This window comes from Cheilinus undulatus, linkage group 21 (genome assembly GCF_018320785.1).
Source record: "Cheilinus undulatus linkage group 21, ASM1832078v1, whole genome shotgun sequence".
In the NCBI taxonomy this organism is placed as follows: Eukaryota; Metazoa; Chordata; class Actinopteri; order Labriformes; family Labridae; genus Cheilinus; species Cheilinus undulatus.
This window is the reverse complement of record NC_054885.1, coordinates 14,401,413-14,421,733: the sequence shown is the minus strand read 5'-3', so window position 1 is coordinate 14,421,733 and position 20,321 is coordinate 14,401,413. Positions and strand designations below refer to the sequence as shown.

At 37.3% G+C, this 20,321-nt stretch overlaps 1 protein-coding gene across 1 annotated transcript; it reads right to left on the bottom strand.

The window, feature by feature from the left end:
* Positions 1 to 10,527: 10,527 nt before the first annotated feature.
* On the bottom strand, positions 10,528 to 17,338 carry drg2 (developmentally regulated GTP binding protein 2). Its single transcript, XM_041816844.1, has 13 exons — positions 17,157 to 17,338; positions 16,605 to 16,765; positions 16,364 to 16,453; positions 16,213 to 16,273; positions 15,973 to 16,063; positions 15,799 to 15,871; positions 15,605 to 15,695; positions 14,088 to 14,185; positions 13,336 to 13,412; positions 13,151 to 13,239; positions 12,981 to 13,039; positions 11,603 to 11,656; positions 10,528 to 10,865 (listed from the first exon to the last, which is right to left on the bottom strand). The coding sequence occupies exons 1-13, from the start codon at positions 17,218 to 17,220 to the stop codon at positions 10,779 to 10,781; spliced, it is 1,095 nt and encodes a 364-aa protein (XP_041672778.1). The 5' UTR covers positions 17,221 to 17,338; the 3' UTR covers positions 10,528 to 10,778.
* Positions 17,339 to 20,321: the final 2,983 nt, after the last annotated feature.

Sequence of the window (20,321 nt, the reverse complement as noted above, 5' to 3'; positions counted from 1 at the left end):
TTCAAGCATGATCGACCTGTTTAAGGTCATGCCAAGGCATCTCAATCACATTTAAGTCTGGACACTGACTAGGCCACTGGAAAAACCTTCATTTTGTTTTTCCAAGCCATTCAGAGGTTGACTTGCTTGTGTGTAACCGATCATTATCCTGCTGTATAACCCAAGTGTGCTTGAGCTTGAGGTCACAAATGAATGGCCGGACATTCTCCTTCAGGATTTTCTAGAGTAGAGAGCAAAAGTCACAGTTCCATCAATTACAGCAAGTCGTCCAGGTCCTGAAGCAGCCCACACTACCACCACCATATTTGACTGTCAGTATCATAGTCATTTATGTAGTGTTACCCCAGATGTAAGGGTACGCACACCTTCCAAAAAGTTAAACTTTTGTCTTGTTAGTCCACAGAATATTTCCCCAAAAGTCTTGGGGATCATCAAGATGTTTTCTGGGGAAAATGCAAGTGGAGCCTTTGTGTTCTTTTTGGTGAGCAGTGGTTTTGGCCTTGGAACTCTCCCATGAATTCCATTTTTGCCCCGTCTCTTTCTTATTGTTGAATCATGAACACTGACCTTAACTGAGTCAAGTGAGGCCTGCAGGTCTTTAGATGTTGATCTGGGTTCTTTTGTAACCTCCTGGATGAGTTGTTGATGCGCTCTTGGAGTCATTTTGGTAGGTTGGCCACTCCTGGAAGGTTCACCATTGTTCCAAGTTTTCTCCATTTGTGGATAATGGCTTTCATCGGGGTTTGCTGGAGTTCCAAAGCCTTAGAAATGGCTTGGAACTCTTTCCAGATTGATAGATACCAAGGACTTTGTTTCTCATCTGTTCTAATTTTTTTTTTTTTTTAGATCATAGCATGATGTGTTCCTTTTTGGCATCTATAAACCTTCTTCACTTTGTCAGACAGCTTCTATTTAAGTGATTTCTTGATCTAGCAGATCTGGCAGTAATCAAGCCTGGTTGTGGCTGGTGAAACTGAACTAGGTCTTCCAAAAAAATTGGGTTAATCACCAATAATTCAGGACTTAAGCAGGGGGTGTTCCTTTTTCACAAAGGGCCAGAGAGGTTTGGATGTCTTTTTCCCTTTCTAAATGAAATCAGCATTAAATTGTGACAAAGGGCAACAAAAGAAATGGGGAAAAAACTTTCTCACAGCACTGTATGAGGTTTCTGATGATATCAGTTGAGCACTTCCAGATCGATCAGCAGCCTAACAGGAACCCACGTGATCACAATGAATTGTAATTTGTTGAGAATTCAGATTCAGAGGATTGTTAACTATTGAGAAAATCAACACAAAATCTTAAATAAATTCATTTTGATCATTTTGCTTTTTCAAGAAAATGAAATCTCTATGTTGTATTTAGCCAGGTTTGTGGGCACTTTACATCAAAGAAACATCTTACTTATTTCATGGTACCATACAATCTCCCTTAGTGATTATTCAGGTCTCCTACTCCTTTTAAATGTTCATCAGGGAGCAGTTTATCCAATAGACAAACATTGCTGCATAAGAGGAACACACATTTGTTGAAGGCCTTAAGAGAGATTAGCTAGACACAAAGGCAGTTAGTCTGTTAGCTTTTAACTTCAACATGAAATGTTTGTTTGCTTATTGAATATTCAGCTCCATAGAGGTCTTTTGTGAAAGACCACAAAACAGCCACTTATTCAGGATCAAATTTGCTGTTTGTCTTATGTAAATGGGGTGTGCAAATAAGTGAAAGTGTTCTTAAAGTCTAAAAAGCAAAACCAATTTGGAAATTTCTTGAACTTGAAATCTTCCTAATGTTGAGCTGGAGAGGGAGCAGACATTAGTATCAAAATCATGTGCACATCCATATCTTATATCTTAGTAAATATTTTCTTGAGGTTTTCAATTTAATCATTATTTTTAAGTGCCATATGATACAGCATGTTCCTTTTAAAAAATTAGTTAAACAAGTGATAAAGTAGTGTGTGCTTAAGGGTGGAGCTTGAGCACAAGACAACCTGTGAGTCAGGATTCAAATTTTTATCTCTCATTCTATCAATATCTCTATCTATCACATGTTTTTTGGACAAAGCTGTGAACAGACCATCTAGAGAGTTGTGATCCACTCTGGTTCATAGATGTACTCAAACTGAGTCTATTATTAGTTTAAGTGAAGTCAGACATGTTCCTCATGTCCATTTAATGAGAGGATTCTTAGCTCAGTTGATACAAGCTGCAATGACCTGGCTGAAGCAGGAGAGGGCAGAAGAAACTAAGTAATTAGAGTCTGGATCCTGGGGTTGGATATGTCTTTAATAAAATCTTTAATTTTAATAGAAGATTATTTTATGTAATATTTTTTCACAACAAACTTGATTTACAATTTGTTTATTTTACTTCCTAAAAATCCAGAAATGACAAGAAAAGACTCAATCCAAGTTTCTGTCTTGAGTTATTTCTGGATATTTATGCCTTTGTTTGATAGGACAGTGAATAAATACCTTTACCAGTCATTTATCAGAAGATCTTGGAAGAAACAGGTGCTTTTTATATTTATGGATTATGTGTTTATATTAGTGCTGTCAAACTATTAAAATGTTTAATCAGATTAATCACAGGGTTGCTGTGGATTAATTTCGATTAATCATGATTAAATATCATTCATTTTTAATCTATATTAATAGCATTTCATTTTGCATAAGCAAACAGACTCAAGAAAGAAGGGACTATATATGCCAGGGCTATTCAATTTCAAATTCAACTGGGCCAAATTTTTAAATCAAGAAATGTAGCCAGGCCAGATATGCTTGGCACCAAGTAAGCAGCTGGTAATTTCAAATTTTGAAACAATACAGATCAATTTGATGAAAAATATTCACTTTTATTCATAGCCTCCCTTTTAAATTTGGCAAAATGACAAAAACACATCAAAAAGTGCATTAAAACACAACAACAGAGCTGTATTTGAACATAACCTGAGGCAGTGGAATTTTTTCACCTGAATAAAAATAAAAAGAATTGAATAAAAAAATAAAACGAAGTTCTGTAAATAATAGTTTTGGTCACATTTCACTCAGGCATATCTTAAAGTGCATAGAAGCTAAATTTACACAGCTGTAGCTACAGTCAAAATGGACATGTTTAATACTTGCTACTTCTGTCAGCATCACAAGCCATGCCTCAAAATTAAACAGTGCATTATAGATTGTTGCTAGGCTACAGGGAGTGTTACATTCACAGTCTGAAATATGGCGGGAATTTATGAAAACTTGCACAACTTTTTTTGTACTCAAATTTCGCACTGAGACAGCCAGTGTGCTGTTTAGCGTCTTTCATATATTGAGTTGGTGGGTCACTACCGGATCAACGGCCCATTTGCGCATGCTCGACGGTAATCCTACTCGGACAGCCTGAAATGCATTGCCAGAGACGTTTCAGGGATTTTGAGTCATTATGCTCTGTAGATTGGTTAATTGCGTTAAAATTAATCAGATTAATCATTATGATGGATTAATCTGCATTAACACATTAATTTTAACAGCCCTTGTTTAAATAATATATATTTATGGCAAGCAGCATTATGTTTATGTGTTATCCATCTGTACATCTGTCCTTACATACACTCACCATCCACTTTATTAGGTACACCTTGCTACTACTGGGCTGGACAACCTGTTGCCTTAAGAATTGCCTTTATTCTACGTGGCATAATTTCAAACATTGTTGGAAATATTGCTCAGAGATTTCATTTGCTGCACATCCATGATGCAAATCTCCCGTTCCACCTCATCCCAAAGGTGATCTATGAGATTGGTGACTGTGGAGGCCATTGGAGTACAGTGAACTCATTGTCATGTTCAAGAAACCAGTTTGACATAATTTGGGCTTTGTGACATGGTGCATTATCTTGCTGCAAGTAGCCATCAGAAGATGGGTACCCTGTGATTATAAAAGGATGGAACTGGTCAGCAACAGTACTAGTAGGCTGTGATGGTTAAAAGATTCTCATTCGGCCCAAAATGTGCCAGAAAATATCCCCCACACCATTTCTCCACCACCACCAGCCTGAACCCTTGATACAAGCCAGGATGGATCCATGCTTTTTTTTTTTGGTAAGCCCATGAAAATGTTGCCTCAGTTTCCTGTTCTTAACTGACAGTAGTGGCACCTGTTGTGGTCTTCTGCTGCCGTCGCCCATCTGCTCCAAGGTTCAACTGTGCAATAAGAGATGGTATTCTGCATACTTTGGTTGTAACGAGTTGTTATTTGAGTTATGGTTGCATTTCTACCATCTTGAACAGTCTGCCCATTCTCCTGTGACCTCTGACATCAACAAGGAATTTCATCCACACAACTGCCATGTGAGTTGATGTCATGTGATTGGCTGACTAGCTATTTAACTGAACAGGTGTACCTAATAAAGTGGTCTGTGAGTGTAGATCCTCCATCCATCCATGCCATTCTTCTGAGCCTGATACCTCAAGAACACGTTGAGTGCTTCTTCAAAGTATGCACGAATGACCGCTCTGACTCAAGGATAAACTAAACACATTTTGGAGATAATAGGCTAAGCTCATTGTGACTTCAAATCTTGTGAGCTCAATATTTCAATAAGCCAGGACTTTAGGGTGAACTGAATACATTTTGGAGGTAAAAAGTCATTGTTTTATGCATTTCTTTGTGGTCTAAAAATGTTTACAAAGCATGAACTGCACTATTAAAGAAATAAGACTCATACCAGTCACACTTAAAGTTTTTCTCCCTGACCCACTATTGTAATTTCACTGCCTTTCACTGTCTCCTGGAGGCATAATGGCCTGGCAGTGGGTCTTGTTTCAAGCGGTTAAGAGCCATAGCTATGGCATGAAGAGCACACAATAGGACACACAGGTTGTTAACTTAAGAGGTTCAGTCTTCCTGTTAAAACTTGTTTTTAGGGCACTGATTTAGCCTGTTTGGTTGAGCAGATGCAAGAGGAAAAGTGCTTTTCACACTAGTCAAGTTCAATTCCCAGCCTGCCATTATTTGTTGTGTGACACCGTCTCTCTGTCTTTAAGGTCTCTATAGAAAAAAGGCAAAAAGCTCTCCAATAAAATAATCATTTTCTCTTTTTTAAACTTTAAAACAAGAGCTTCCTACAAAGGACTTTACTAAATCTGTCGCAGGTTTCAAGAGAAGAAACTGCAAGTTTTCCAGGAAGATGGGTGCCAATTTGTACAGTTTGCACCACATAATGAAACCTAACTTGTAATGATCAAACCAGTGAACAGCAGCTCTTGGGTATCAGTTAATTAAACACAGGATAGTGGCAGCCCTAGCAGTCTAAGTCTTGTGACCTCATTTCATTAACCATTAAGTTCTTATCAAAGACTTTTTTTAAACCACCCAACAGACAATACGATGAACCAGGAGAGAAAAAAAAGTCCTTTATTTGAAAGTTTTGGTACTTCACCTTGATCATGCAAATAATTTGTTAAAGAGGGCAGGATATCTCCAGATGCCTCTAGATGCCCTGCCCATTTAAACAAACGATTTGCCTGATAAAAGTCTAGTACTGAAAGGTTGCAAATAAACTGCTTTTTTAAATTTTATTTTGCAAGTTGGATACTCTAAAGGAGTTTTCTTTCATTTTATTCTCCTACCACTGTTGTCACAGTCTTGCTCATTGGTAGATAAATGTTGGGTGCCTTTATAGAGTTCTGCTTTAAGCGGTCTAAAATGTCAAACTTAAGTGATCTGTAAAGAGTCCTATAGGAGATCTTTTATTGTACTATGGCAAACATTTATCCATTCAAAAGACCAGGATAATGCAATCAAAAATTTCTCTGATAAGACCTGCAGTCCAAAACCACAAATATATTCATTTTACCATGATAACAACAAAAAAGTATATACATATACTTGCATATACATATACTTGCATATACAGGAGACTAAAAAAGCCTTGTCAGGTAGGGTTTCTGCTTAAACGTTATTTGGAAAAGAAGTATTTCCCTGCATTCTTTAAAAAAATGTCTACAACTATGCTCTGCCCACTGATTATTTAAATAATCGGCAGTAACTGCCAGGATAAAACTAATCAATAAAGATATTATTGAGTCTAATGACACATCAACAAAGGATCAGTCTCATAAGCTTAACAATAAGGGTTAAACTTAAACTGATCAAGAGTAAACACAAATGTAAAGTTTTTCACCACATACCTAAAGCAAAAGCTAAATAAGAACACTTCTTATTAAAGGGGCTCAACTGAACACCCAGTGCCTGGTCATTAGCAGTAGTATAACACAAACAGGCACACACTCACACTTAGCTATGCCATATGGAGCCAAGCAGCATCAAGTGTCATGCCTGCTCCACACAATGCACACACACCCCGGTTGACCGTACCTTTGTTGCTTCCTTCTCTCCACAGTGTTATCCTTCCTTCATTCCTCTCCTCTTCAGGTAATCCCAAAGCAAAACCTCTTCATCCTGGTGTCCCTCAGAGCTGACATCTTTAAGGCATCTTTAGGTCCAGCGGTGTCACAGCCCCTCTCTCTCTCTTTCTTTCTTTCCTGGTGTAAAGCCTCCCACTCCGTCCCCCTCTCCTACACAGAAGAGATGCTTGTGAATATTTAATGGTGCTATTGTGCTTGTGTGTGTGCAAGTGAATGGGGAGCATTGGCTGGGAGTCCATACTTTCTGTCCAGCCTGCTTTGGGGCATTGGAGACAGCGACACAAACAGCTGGGTGGCTGGGATGGGGCAGGTGGGGAGGAGTCAGAGGTGAGTGACCCTTAACTGATGTGAAGGACTTCTGTAACTCAAACAATTTAATAATGAGGACAAACAGTGTGCTTATTTATACCTGCTGGTCATTGTTACTTCTAATTATTAAAGAAAACGTCCAAACAGGTTTTCATATTAGCTTGTTAAAGGTTATGTTTGCGGTTCAGACTTTTAAGCAGTGGAGAAAAGGGAGTCAGACCTCTTACTAAAGCTATGCCTAATTAACCTTGCAAAACAGATGGATCCCCCCATTTCCATGACAGGACCAATCAGCGACGAGTGGCAGTAATTTCGGGCGCGGTGGAGTCATGGCGTAAGCAAGCAGCAACAAGAAGCCGGTGCAGTTATGGTGGACGACGTTAGCGTGGATGCTGCTAAAGCGCCAGTTTTATTAGAACTTGACGACATTTCTTTGCTAAAAGAAGAACAAAGAACAGCAGTGAGTTGTTTTCTATTCAAAAATGACGAAAGTCGTGTACTGACATGTCTACAGTTGCCATGGTTCACGTTTTGCTGTTCTATATGGAGTTTATTCCTCGGTAGTGGCTTCGTCACGTGTTTTGTTGCTCTGATTGGCTCGTAAAGATGTGACAGACTGAACGTTCATCCAATCACCCTCCGAGTTTTTTTTTTTTTCAAAGGCACTGCCCTTTCCCAAACGCTGTCTAACAGTGGTTTTCTAGATGGATGTGTGAAACAAATCCCTCTGGCGTGTCAGGTTAATGCCTTATACTGTGGTAATGCTGATGAAATCAAGTTTAAAAAAAAGGTTAAAGGCGTGCCAGTAGTCGAGTGATTAAGGTGCATGCCATATACGCAGGCGACCCGGGCTCGAATCCGGCCCATGGCACTATTTCCTGCATGTCTCTCCCTGTTTCCGACTCTATCCACTGTCATATTCAATAAAGGCCAAAAATAAATCTTTAAAAAAAAAAAAAAAAAAAAAAGGTTAAAAAACAATTTCAAGTAAAAACATGACATGGCAAAAGAATAACTAATTTCAAAACTAGGTCCTGATTATTACATTCATAACTAAAATATAATGGTAGTGTTGTAATTAGAGACGCCATAGTTTTTACATCACTTTAGTGTAACAGCTTGCACAGGTGAAGCTAATCATTGTAACCTTTAATCAAGCAGGATAAATCCATTATTCTTGCTAATTACTATAATTAATTGATTATAACCAATCTCTTCATCGGTTATAATTTGTAGGAACTACAATTTATGGCAAGATAGTTATTAATCCAGATTAACAACACTTGTAATAAGGGGAGTATAAACTCAAATTTCATCTCAAAAGTAGACAAGTAGCGCAACATGAAGAGGCATATTTGGTTTCTTGGCACCACTTTGAGACAAAACCACTCGACGGTTTAGGTCTAAAATGACTAACAAGTTTAAAAAGAAGAACTTAACCCCACCTGCGCACAAACCAAACACTTTCCAATAATAAAAGCATCAAACTAACAAGATAGAATCATTGCTCCTTCTGATAAGCTCACTAAAAACAAAAACAAGCCTTGTGTGAATGCTGCTTAACGCACTTCGACCCCAGAAGTCTTTGGTATCTGAGGCATTTTTATCTATTTTTAGCCCTGTCTTTTGCAGATCTTCCACCTGGATGCCTTCATTTAAAATTTTCTTGGTCTTGTTCTTTGGGAAAAATAGCATATGTCAATAGAAAGAACATTTGTATAATCATTCTCAAATTGCGTTTCTCAATTGAGCCATTATGATAAAATAACTCATCCCAAAGAGCTTATCATTGACAATCAAGATCCAAACACCTGGTGATGACTCTCAGACACCGGTGTATACCACACCTAATCAGGTAACCTGGCTCTTCTTCAACTTTTGAGTCTAGTGATTTCTCAGGGTGTTTTTTGCCTTGTCTGACTGCATTTTGTCCTTTTTTGCAGGCTCTGTCTCTCTACAAGTGCTTCTGCAAAAACCACCAGCCAGTGCACATCATAATCCCACATCAGATAGTCTTACTACTGTACCAGTTGCATTGTGGAGCAGTCAACTACTAATCTAAGGTGGAATGAGTCTGTGGTAACAGGGAGTATTTTGATTATTTCAAATTAAAATATGCCAGATGTACAGTGATTATGATGGTTTTCAGATGGCTTTTATTTTGAAATTGCATATCAGATTGTCTTAATACTGCACCAGTTGTATTGTGGGGTTTCAGTTATCATTCTAAAGTGGAATGTGTTTGTGGTAATAGGGAGTTTTTTCATCATTTCAAATTAAAATAAGTCAGATGCACAGTGATTATGGCATGTTTGAAATGGCTTTTATTTTGAAATCCCACATCAGATTGTCTTTATACTGCACCAATTGTATTGTGGTGTAGTCAACTGCCAATCTAAAGTGGAACGAGCCCCTGGTAACATGAGTTTTTTAATTATTTCAAATAAAATATCAGATCTACAGTGATTATGACAAATTTGAGATGGCTTTTATTTTGAAATTCCACATCAGATTGTCCAGATACGATGCCATTTGCATTGTAGGGTTGTCTTATATCAATCAAAACATGTTTTTTTTTTTTTAATTATTATTATTTTAAATGAAAATATGTCAGATGTATGGTGCGTATATGCTCAGATGGCTGATGCAGTCTGTCGGTCCAGCCCACAAGTTCACAAGCAGTTTGTACATACAGCCAAAACACAACAATTTGTACGGCTGATATACTGGTTGTTAATAGTAGCAGAAATTTTCATATCTGTCAATACCGTTCATTAACATTTGAGCTAATATCTGCAGATACTGATATTATGCCTATAATATTGTGTATCCCTAAACACCATAGTCCTATTTCATATATACAGTGAAAAAATCATTATGAATAAACTGTAATAAATATTTCCTTTATTAGATATGCACAGATGATTGCTGGGTAGTGTCTGTATGTTGTCCAATCTTATGGCTAATTTGATCCTGTGACAAGAAAGCAAGATTCCAGCCAGGTAAACCACAAAATCTGCCAAGACTGACAAACTGAGCACAACTACAAGGCAAGGAAATGAGCAGCCATGCTGTTCAAAGGGAGCTGATACTGCGGCCCTTAGAGGTGTATCCACAAACATGCAGCAGGTAACCTTAGGAGCAAGTTAGATAATGTAGGTCTGAATAATCGTAATGCTATACGCCTAATTGTGTGCATGTATATCATGTATGTGTGTGCATGTGTGCCTTCTAACTAAGGAGCCTAAGGGCCTGTTAAAATAGCCTGCACAGTGGCCCATTATTACTACCTTGTGCCACATATGCTGGTTAAACTGCCATGGGGACATTTCATATTGAAGAGTTCATTTGTTCTTGATTAAAAGCTTGATCCCCCCCCCCCCCAACTCTTTTTGCAATTTTTGATCACACCATCTTCTTCTCCCTAACTTAATTTCTCCCAGTTTCTGAAACTTTTCCTCTCTGCTGATTTTTCTGTAGGTTTCAAGCAGAGCAGCTGCAGTGAGTGATGCACATGGATGGGGTGGTTGGCGCTTGCTTTCTGCTGACTCCAGCTGCCAGGGCTTAATGGCTCGTATCACACACAGAAGCCGAAAAACATCCATTTAATTTTCATTTATGTAAATATAGGATAATAATCAGGAGAAATTATCAATCAGGAGCAAAGGTGGGAGACAGAGCTAAAAATAAGGAGACTCCTGCTCAAATGGGAAGTGTTAGCAGGTCTTAATCCCTTTCACATAAAAAAAGGCCAGTTAAGATCAAATCCAACATTTTTGGGGGAATAAAAACAAAAGGATTCATGATATTTTTATGAACTTTATTCTTTTTTTCCCATTTCTGTCAGAATCAGTTCAACTTTTTTTTTTATCTTGATCCAAAGATAAAATACGGGTTTCAAGCTCACAACCAACTCAAATCTGATCTTAAATGTGTTTTGATGATTTTCATATACAAAATAAGAATGGCTGCTATTTTTCATTGCTGTGTTTCTATTGTACAGAGGGTTCATTTCCATAGTAATTAATTTCTGTCTTTGTCCTGTCAGAAGTTTGCTTTACTTCTTTACAATCTGGATGACGTCCTCGTGCTCCATGATGTGCGTCAGGCCGACCCTCTGAGGACTGTACTTGGTACTGGTACCCTGAAAGACCAACAAACAACACAGATAACACCATTCCCTTTGTTTGTTTCAGTCTAATGAAGTTTGATTAAAAATAAACAAGGTAAAAAAGACATGTGCTATTAGAAAAACTGATAAATAAGGTAGCTTTGTAGTTTAAGAAAAAGACCCCTTATTTTTAATATCTCTTATCCCGCAGAAAAAGCAGTTTGGATGAGTTATTTTAAAAAAATTGTCCTTCATGTGTGCCAATCAAGAAACAAGCTTCACATACAAAATTCCTTTTGACATTTTCTTAGCTGTAAAAATTGCCTTTTTTGATTGGGTATGTGACTTCCAGGGCTTTTGCAGCCAGTCAAACTGCACTACAGGAGCTGCAGTTTTTCAATACCAGAGGTTGCTGATCAACTTTTTAGTGCTGGGTTTTTAAAATAAACCTCTCTTAAAAGGCCACTAGTTAAAGTCAGCAGCCTCTGTATGTCTAAAGTATCCCAGACATGACATCAGAGCCGGTTAACTCAACCTGAGCGCTGGGTTTGATTCCCAGCTTTCCAATTTCCAAAGCAGCTTTCTAAATCAGTGCGTGAACATGGTGTGAATGTAAAAATGACTATGAAAAACACTACAGAAGCTCAAGTCCAGTTACCATTTACAGTGACTTATTTAAAAGACATTTGTTTAACACAGAAACTCAACATGAGAGAAGAGGATTATAAGTTTCAGAAAGATGTTGCCTCTGAAAACTTTAACTTACTCACCCAAACCAGGGCGTATTTAAACTGGCTGGCTAAGGTTCTGTGGATTCGATGGCACTGCAGGTAGAAAACAAAATGATTTGAAAACTTTAACACACACAACTTATTTGGAGCATTGCTCCATTCACTTGTTTCATTAGCAGGCTACTCTTCTCTGCTCTGGTGTAATCACAGGCGAACTGTTTCCTCATTTCCACCAGGTGGTCCGGTTTGATTGATTACAGTTTGGTATGGTTCGGTACGTTAAACACCAAAATAGTTTGACACCAGTACCCTCACTCGGTGGGCGGGCTGTAAAGTCATGCATGTGAGGTCACATGCAGCACAAGTCTACTGGTCTAGTTGCTGAGTTGTAGAAAGGATGAGTGATAGAAATCAGGGAATAAGCAGTAAACAGCTTTATTTCAGCTGAAAGTGCTTTAAAAAAAAATACATCTCTATTATGTGAACAGCTGTCAGTACAGATTCTCAGCTGATGGAATACATGTACAGAAATTAACAGTACAGTAATATGCAAATATATCTAGTCTATAACAGTTCATACCACAAAATATAAACGTTTGGAGCTACACCATGAGAATTCACCACATTGAAAATAAATTAAAGGTTTAACTGGTGTTAAAATCAAACAAGACTAAGTCCTTCAGGCTCTGCTTTGTGTACTTAAAATCAGATCCAGATAAACGTCAGGAAATTTGATTTGTGGTTAGATATCAATATCCACAGACCAGGAAACAGTCTGGATCTCTGTAGGGTCCAAACATTCCAGATTTAATCCCATTTTTGACCGCTCCTCACAGAGCGGAGTTCTGTGATTTGCAGCCTGGAGTGGAGCGGTCGTGTCTCACGCTTACGTGACGTCAGTGCAATCCCCCATTGTTGTGTGTATAGTTCCACGTTTTTGGGCCAGATAGGTAAGATTGGTACCACTACGGAAGGTTGCCAAAAAGTGGGATGAAACGAGTCAGTTTTTTGGGACCCTTTCCAACTTTTGCTCTATGGAAACGCAAAAAAATGTGCACCCTGCCGTACCAAAATGAACCAGACTGCTCGGGGTGGAAACGACCTATTATATGCCCTTAGAGTAATGTGACCTATGAAAGGTACTGTAGCTGATGTAAAGCAGTGGTTGTTGCTGTAATCTGGCTTTCTCTGAAAAATAAAGCCAAAGCTTTGGCTGAAGTAGGTAAAGCTCTGTGTAACGTCTAAAATAGGGCAAACACATAAAGTCTTGTAACACATGTAAAGCATGTAAATTATAGCCTAAAACCACATGTACACACAGTATGATGCACTACACGAATTATGATATCCAATGAGTACTGGAGTGCTGGTACTAATACCTACTCATGACGTATGATTAAGTGTGCATTTAACTTACCACATGTTCTACACTTGCTCCTCTTCTCATAATGATGGGGTCACCAAAGTCTGGCCGCTCTGGAAAACAAAACAACAACAAAACAACAAAAAAAAAACAAGCATGATTTCTCATCTCTATATTCATGTAGCAGTCTAATATGAGAATAATAAAAAGTCTGTGTTGTGTACCTCCTCTTTTCTTAGTATAAATGCAAATCAGTGCCAGGTATTCCCACAGTGTTTCCAGGAGGTAATCCAGGTTCAGCTTCATGCCACAACTGATGCAAAATGAGAACAGAATGAGCACAAAACTGTGACATAAGCATACAACCAAGGCGTGAGAGAAAATTTTCACATGCATTCATATAACAAACCTGATAACGACACTGTTAGGTCTGTGAGCCAGGCGGTCCACTTCCTCGATGGAGATTTGATCCACCTTGTTGTACACCTGTAAAAGACAAAATATGTGAATAGATTAAAAAGAAAAAAACACATAACAGAAAAATGCTAAATCATGTTCCCATAACCCATCACCAGAAAAAAATATTATCCTGCTTTAATTTAGAATAAAGCATTACCATAAAGCAACCATATTGCCATATGTTTTAAATGCTGTTAGATAACATTCAAAAACCTCTGTAGCTATATTAAAAATAAATGCATGTTTATTGCAAGTAAATTTATTATGGACTGACGGTCACTCTAACTTGTTGCAAGCCAAGCAATAAGGTGTGGACCCTACATACATAAACTAGAAAAGCACTCGGAGAGCGCAGACCTCCGCCATTAGCCCAATCTCCCAACAGTACAGGATCCTTTAAAAAATTCCTGGATCCAGACGGTGATCCGGATCACTCCCAAAATGTAATCAGTTCTTCCTTATGCCATTTCTGACATTTCCTGAAAATTTCATCAAAATCCGTCCATAACTTTTTGAGTTATGTTGCTAACAAACAAACAAACCCTGCCGATCACATAACCTCCTTGGAGGAGGTAATGATAAAGTCACATAATAAGATGACAGGCTCTTTATTATGGTGGAATGGCATTCTAACCATAGCTGAGTATTCAGTATGCATGTATAAGTGTTTAGTCGTACGTGAGATACAGAGTACAGACTTACATATAGACAAGGCATGTAGACTCTGTTCCCAACGATGACGTCAATGAACTCGTCTGGCGTGCTGTCCTCCCTGAAGAGAACTTCTGCATTAAAGATTTCTGAGGGGAGTGAGTTAAAGAAGTCAGCACAATGCTACAAGTGAAAGGATGTAACAGGAAGACCAAAAGCCAGAAATGCCTTTTCCATGCAGAGACATACAAAATTGGAATACTCAATTTAATGATAAGCATTTTTCTCGTAGTACAATGGTGACATTGTTATCCCCATGCAATAGTCTACCTGCAATTATGTAATCTATCAATAAAAGGCTTACTGTGCCACTTTCAGAGCAAAATTGCAAACCAAAACAAATCCTCTCTTTGGACACATCTCATGTATCCCTTAGCTTCCTTTCTGCTTCCACACTTCCCCCACCTCTATCATCCTGTTTCATGAGCAAGTGCCAGTGAGATGGAGAGTGGTGCTGATAAACAACTGAAAACAATTTATTGGAATTTTTTGGGGGCCTGAGCACCAAGGGAGAAAGAGCCCTATTGAAACTGGTCAGGTTTGTTTTAATTTCAATCCATCCCCGGTCTTTTTGGGCCCCTTAGCGTGCTCAAAAACAAACATACAAAAACATTGGCACACATATGTGGGGTCTGAAAAATGTGAGGTTAATATACGTTTAAAAAATTTCTCCCAGGAATTGCGTCAATAGTGCCACCTTTCCTGCTTTAAAGGAACACTGTCAAAAAGCAGATTTACTGAAATTAATGAAACTTGGTGTGTAGATGCATCTTGGAGAGATCTACAAAAACCCAGTGGATCCATGTTTCTATCCCAGCCAGCCATTTTGAATAAATTAGCCAAATTGTAGCATTTTGGGCCTGTTCCAGGGGTCACACTTGATAGACCTAGCTTCTTTATTTAGACCAGAAGAAAACATTTTCTTTGTTTTGGAAAGTCTGCTGGTTGTCCTTTAGTCTTAATGACACAACACTCAGTTATTATGCCCCCTAGACAAAAGCGAACATCCCCAAGTAAGTGCGGCCATGTCTCTCTCTTCCCACGATGGTACGCAAAGAGGAAGGGATTAGCGTGAAAATTAGGCGTGAATTGTGTTCAAGCTTCTGAGGTACACAAACAAGCCGATGGAATCACCGCCCAATGTCAACACAGAGCTGAGAACAACAAACCCAGAGCATTAGAGTCATTAAGCATCTGCTATTCCACAACAAGTTTAAATGATAAATGGCATAATTTATGAAATCTTTCAAACTATTTTTGTCTGAAAAATCAATACTGTACTTAATAAATAAAAATGTTGCTGAAGTTGTATCAGTGCTGAATTTTTTGTTAATTTTCTGTGAGTCTGCACTGCATTGTGGGATATTTAATCTGGTTAAGTTTCAATTGCTTGCATAATTTATTCTTGAAATAAAAAGAATCTATTACTTTTGGTTACATACTGTGTCTTTTCTGAATAACTTAAGTTTTACAACTGTATTTTTCTGTTTGCTTGAAGTGAAGGATACTGTATTCATGAAGGATGAGCTGGACGAGTTTCTCTGAGCACTGGGTGAGAGGAACTGTAGAGTTGTAGGAAAGGCCGCCACCTTTCTTTGGCTGCAGAGAGGGATGATAAACATTGGTGCAATTACCTCTTCTGTCACCATTTGATCAAATTAAGAGCTGCATCTCTTCAAAATTGAGACAGAAAACAGTATACCTTGAAATAAATGTTTGGTTTTGTCCTGTTGAGCCTAATGCCTACTGACTCCAACTCTTTTTCTAGAAGTTCTCTGGAAAGACAAAACATGACATGACAGGCAATAATAACATGATAATACTTTATTCTCACGTATAAACTTCAAAGTAAAACATGAACAGTGGGGTTACAAACCTCTGAACGTCTCCTTTGGTGGCGTCCAACATCATGATGACAACATCTGCCGTCCTGGCAACTGCTATGACTTGCCGACCTCTACCCTTACCTTTAAAAAAAACAAAGATACTGTATCACTGCAAAGTCAGATGTTTGCATTAGAAAGAATCCACTTCATTGAGGTCTAAAGATAGATTTTAAGTTTCATCCGTTTGTTAATGTTTAATAACAGTTTTGCTCTATCAACAAAAGGCTTACCTTGGGCAGCACCCTCAATGATTCCCGGCAGATCTAACAATTGGATATTGGCCCCTTTGTACTGAGAAGCAACAGATAATGTTAGTGCACATTGTCCCACAGATTTTTAAGCTGCATGTCATAATGTATGTGCCACTGAAGGTGTGTTTACCTCTATGACACCAGGTATGCAGGTGAGTGTGGTGAACTCGTACGACGCTGCTTCACTGGCTGTTGATGTCATCAAACTGAGGAAGGTGGACTGCAGGACACAACAGATGATTAATACCAGATACAGAATCTTTTGATCCGTTAAACTTCTCTTTGTTTGTTCATTAGTATCTGAGATGTAGTCCAGGAACGAGGAAATATGGTTAAGAAGAAACCAAATACCTATCATGTTGTTTACTTACCTTACCCACGGAAGGGAAACCGATAAGAGCAACACGGGCATCTCCTGATTTCATGACATCGAAGCCCTCACCTTTGGCCCCTGCTGACTTTGAGGGCTCCAGGAGCTGAGCTCTGTATTTGGCTAGCTTTGCCTTCAGCAAACCCAAATGGTACTCAGTGGCTGAAAGAATGAATGGGACACAATTATGACTGGTCTTGTGTCATATTCTGCATCGTTTAATTTATCTAAAGTTTGTTTAAAGTAGGTGTCAAACTCTTAAATGTAGGTAAGAACTACAAAGCCTGCTATAAAACTGTAATATCCACGAAAGCAACTCACTGGAGAGAAGTTATCTCATAATAAAATTTAAAAACAATTTATATATAAATATCTTATGAAGATCACACCTTTAATTGTATCCGTAACTTGAATCAAGCTGTTAATTAGCATGTTTCTTCTCGAATTGCAGTGACATTACAGAGTAACACAACACGGGTGTCACACGTACTCACAGCTGGCTCTAAGTTTAAGATGTAGCTAACAGCTAGCCCTGCAACTATCCCTCCCTTACCTTTGTTTTTCTGTGTCCGGGCAATTTCTTTCTCTATTTCCGCAATTTTCTCCAGGATCCCCATTGTGACAGAACAAGTGGGTCACAGCTACACAGTCAAAAAGAGTAAATAAAACCACACACGTGTCACACCACAGTTGTTAGCACTGATAGCCACCCGGCTAGGCAGCTAACCAGCAGCTTCTTCCTCTTTCTTCTTCGGAGTTTACAGCAGCCGGCATCCAAGTTAGTGCCACACTGCCACCTAACGTATTAAAATGTCCTTATTTTATTTTTATATCAAAATGAAATTCGTTAAGGTTTCTAATAACCTAAATATAGAGCCCGTTTCCCCCACATATGGAAGAAAAAAATTAAAGTTGAATAATTATTCAAACAAACAAACAAACAAACTTAAAACGAAATCATGAGATAAACTTAATCGTTTTTTAATAAATGATAAGATATTTTTTAAAAGTCTTAATCATTTGATAAAAAGAAGAAATAATGGCTTTTCACTTTCATGATTTTGATAATTATCTCATAATTATGATAATCTTATAACTCCGACTTCTTACATCATAATTATGGCTTTTAATATCATAATAATGTTTTTTTTTTTTTGATGACTTTTTTCATACACTTGTTACCTCCTCATATGGACTTTTTATCTTCTAGCTATTAATTTTTATCTCATAATCATGACTATCTCATAATTCTGACCTACTTCCTCAAAATGATGACTTTTCACAGTCTCTGGCTTACTCCCATTATTTCTACGATTTTATCTCATAGTTCTGATTTACTTCTTCATAATTTCGACTTTTAATCTCAGATTTTTGACTTACGTGTATTTATTTCTTTTAAGTGGCACAAACTGGCTTCCATAAGATAGTGAATGATCGAATATATCGAAAATCATGGAGGTTTTCTTTTTCATGGTCAACAGATAAGTAAACGTTTTCTCGTCATTTTCTTCAATATCGTTTTTTTTTTTTTTTTTAAATTTTTCTTTTTTTAGGGCAAATAGATGTTAGTGCATCTTTTTATTTCCTTAAGAAGACGTGTTAGAAGAACATACAGCGAGCATGATATATATTGCATAATTTTTCTGTGATAACCCCATGAAAAATTATTTCACTTAATTTATATCTCAAGCAAAGCACGTAGATTTAAAGTCTTCGTGGCTTTTCTGTTTACAGCAGCGACTTTGTAAAATGTTCGCTTAGATTAATAAAAAAATGAAATAACTATCTGATGTAAAACTTAGATTTAGCACAAATGAGTAGTCTGCATTTTGTGAGCAATTACATTTAAAGTTTATGGCTAGTTTCACTATACTGTAGCCTGTAGCAAGGGCTTTTACTTTGAAAAGTAACACCACAGGTGCTCCTGCCACACTGATGACAGCTTCCTGTTGCAGAAAGAGAGTAATTTATTTTCATTTTTACCTTCAAAGTGATTTTCTATTTGTAATATAAATTGGTGTCTTTTATTGCATGTTCTTTTTTCATGCCCACACAGGCCACATCACAACTGGAAAAGTTTTCTTCTCCTTCTTATCGACTCTCATGTCTTTTGCTATTATGTAACTTAACCATTGATGGGAGATCATGAATAAAAAAATAGATAATTTATTAAGGAAAAATAAAACCACAAATAAATACTCTAATGTACAAATATAGTTACTTTAACATTAAAGTATGAACTTAAGATAAACAAATGTGAAAATACGAATACAGGAGAAGTTTGAAACTATATAATAAACTATAACAAGCTAAACATTTAAATTAACCAATCAAACCACATAAAACTGTACCAGACACACAACATAGCATGAAATAAATAAGCCAAACATAAAGAGCAGTACATGATTTAATTGACAAAAGCATCGTTACAGCTTTCAAACATTTGCATAGTTTATATGTTGTCACTAACAATATACTGATGGGTTTAGGATTACTAAGCTAAAAATGTGTTCAAAAACATTTCCTTTAGAGTAAAACACCAGAATCCAGCATATAGTTTCAAGTTTATAAAGTGCTAAATGCGATCACACAGCGACTCTCCGCTCTAAAACTAAGACTTTAAACATAGTACTTTTTAAATTTTTAATACTGCAGATCGACTGGATAATAAATACTGAGCTCAACGAACACCATGATTATGTGTTAGCCAGTTTGCACAAATAACTAAGCTAACAAATTCATCTAATTTTCTATCACCAGTGCATAAAGATAGTTTGGACCTGAAGACCAGCCTGTGATCTGAAATGTTTTAAAAAAATAAAGTGCATCATGTGTTGTCTGGTAAGATCCGTTCTACATGAGCTTCTGAGGAATGTGCATCTTCCATTTATGGTTTGGTGTTGGCAGGACAGAAAGAAATCAGCTTACATACACGTAGTAAACCCACAAAACAGAACTCTCATTTTCTTCCTCAACAGCAGTGGTATAAAACCAATTTTCATGAATAAATAATCACAATGAATCAGTATAAAAACAGACCCTGTGGCACATTGTTATATCTCCTTTATTGTAAGATAACTACTTGGTTGAGTTTGTATTGCCCAGTAAAGTTTTCTTATTTTTGTGTCTGAGGAGTCTCAATTTTTAAATTGAAAAAGCGCTATAGGCTACTTGTGGCATAGATCTTCCTACTTACTGAATTTGATGTCTCTTTGTAAAACAGTCCAACAGTTATGGGAATTATCTGTTGCCAGTAAAATGAGATTCCCCAGTGGTTTACAACTTTTTGTGATATGTGATATATACCTACAGCCCTAAGGTACCCCTTCAAGGACACACACGTTATATAAAAAATGCTAAACTAGATTTAAAACAAAGTTTTATTTCGTTGTAAACAGAGAAAAAAAATCTATTCATACTATTTAACTATCAGTGTTTAGGTAGGTATAGTCAAGTGTATATCAAGTGCAAGCTACATAAGAACCATTTTCCATTATAGTTTACCGTTAACGTTCTGAAAATATCAATCTACTTATCTGTAAATTTTCAGAAGTTTTTTAATTCTTAACAATTTCAACTCTTTATCCTTAGCTAACCATTTTAGCTATTTTCTCAAAACTGTAAGCTAATTGTTTCAGATTTTGACCCATAAGTCTAAGCTAACTGTTCCAGCAATTAAGCCAAAGCTTTTAGCTAAAAGTTTCAGTTTATTAAGTTT

Coding starts and splice junctions, on each gene's coding strand:
- drg2 (XM_041816844.1), bottom strand. CDS start 17,220: ATGGGGATCCTGGAGAAAATTGCGGAAATAGAGAAAGAAATTGCCCGG. Junction 13,240..13,335: donor CCTAACAGTGTCGTTATCAG/GTTTGTTATATG, acceptor ATTTTGCATCAG/TTGTGGCATGAAGCTGAACC. Junction 10,866..11,602: donor TTAAATACGCCCTGGTTTGG/GTGAGTAAGTTA, acceptor TTGGTCTTTCAG/GGTACCAGTACCAAGTACAG.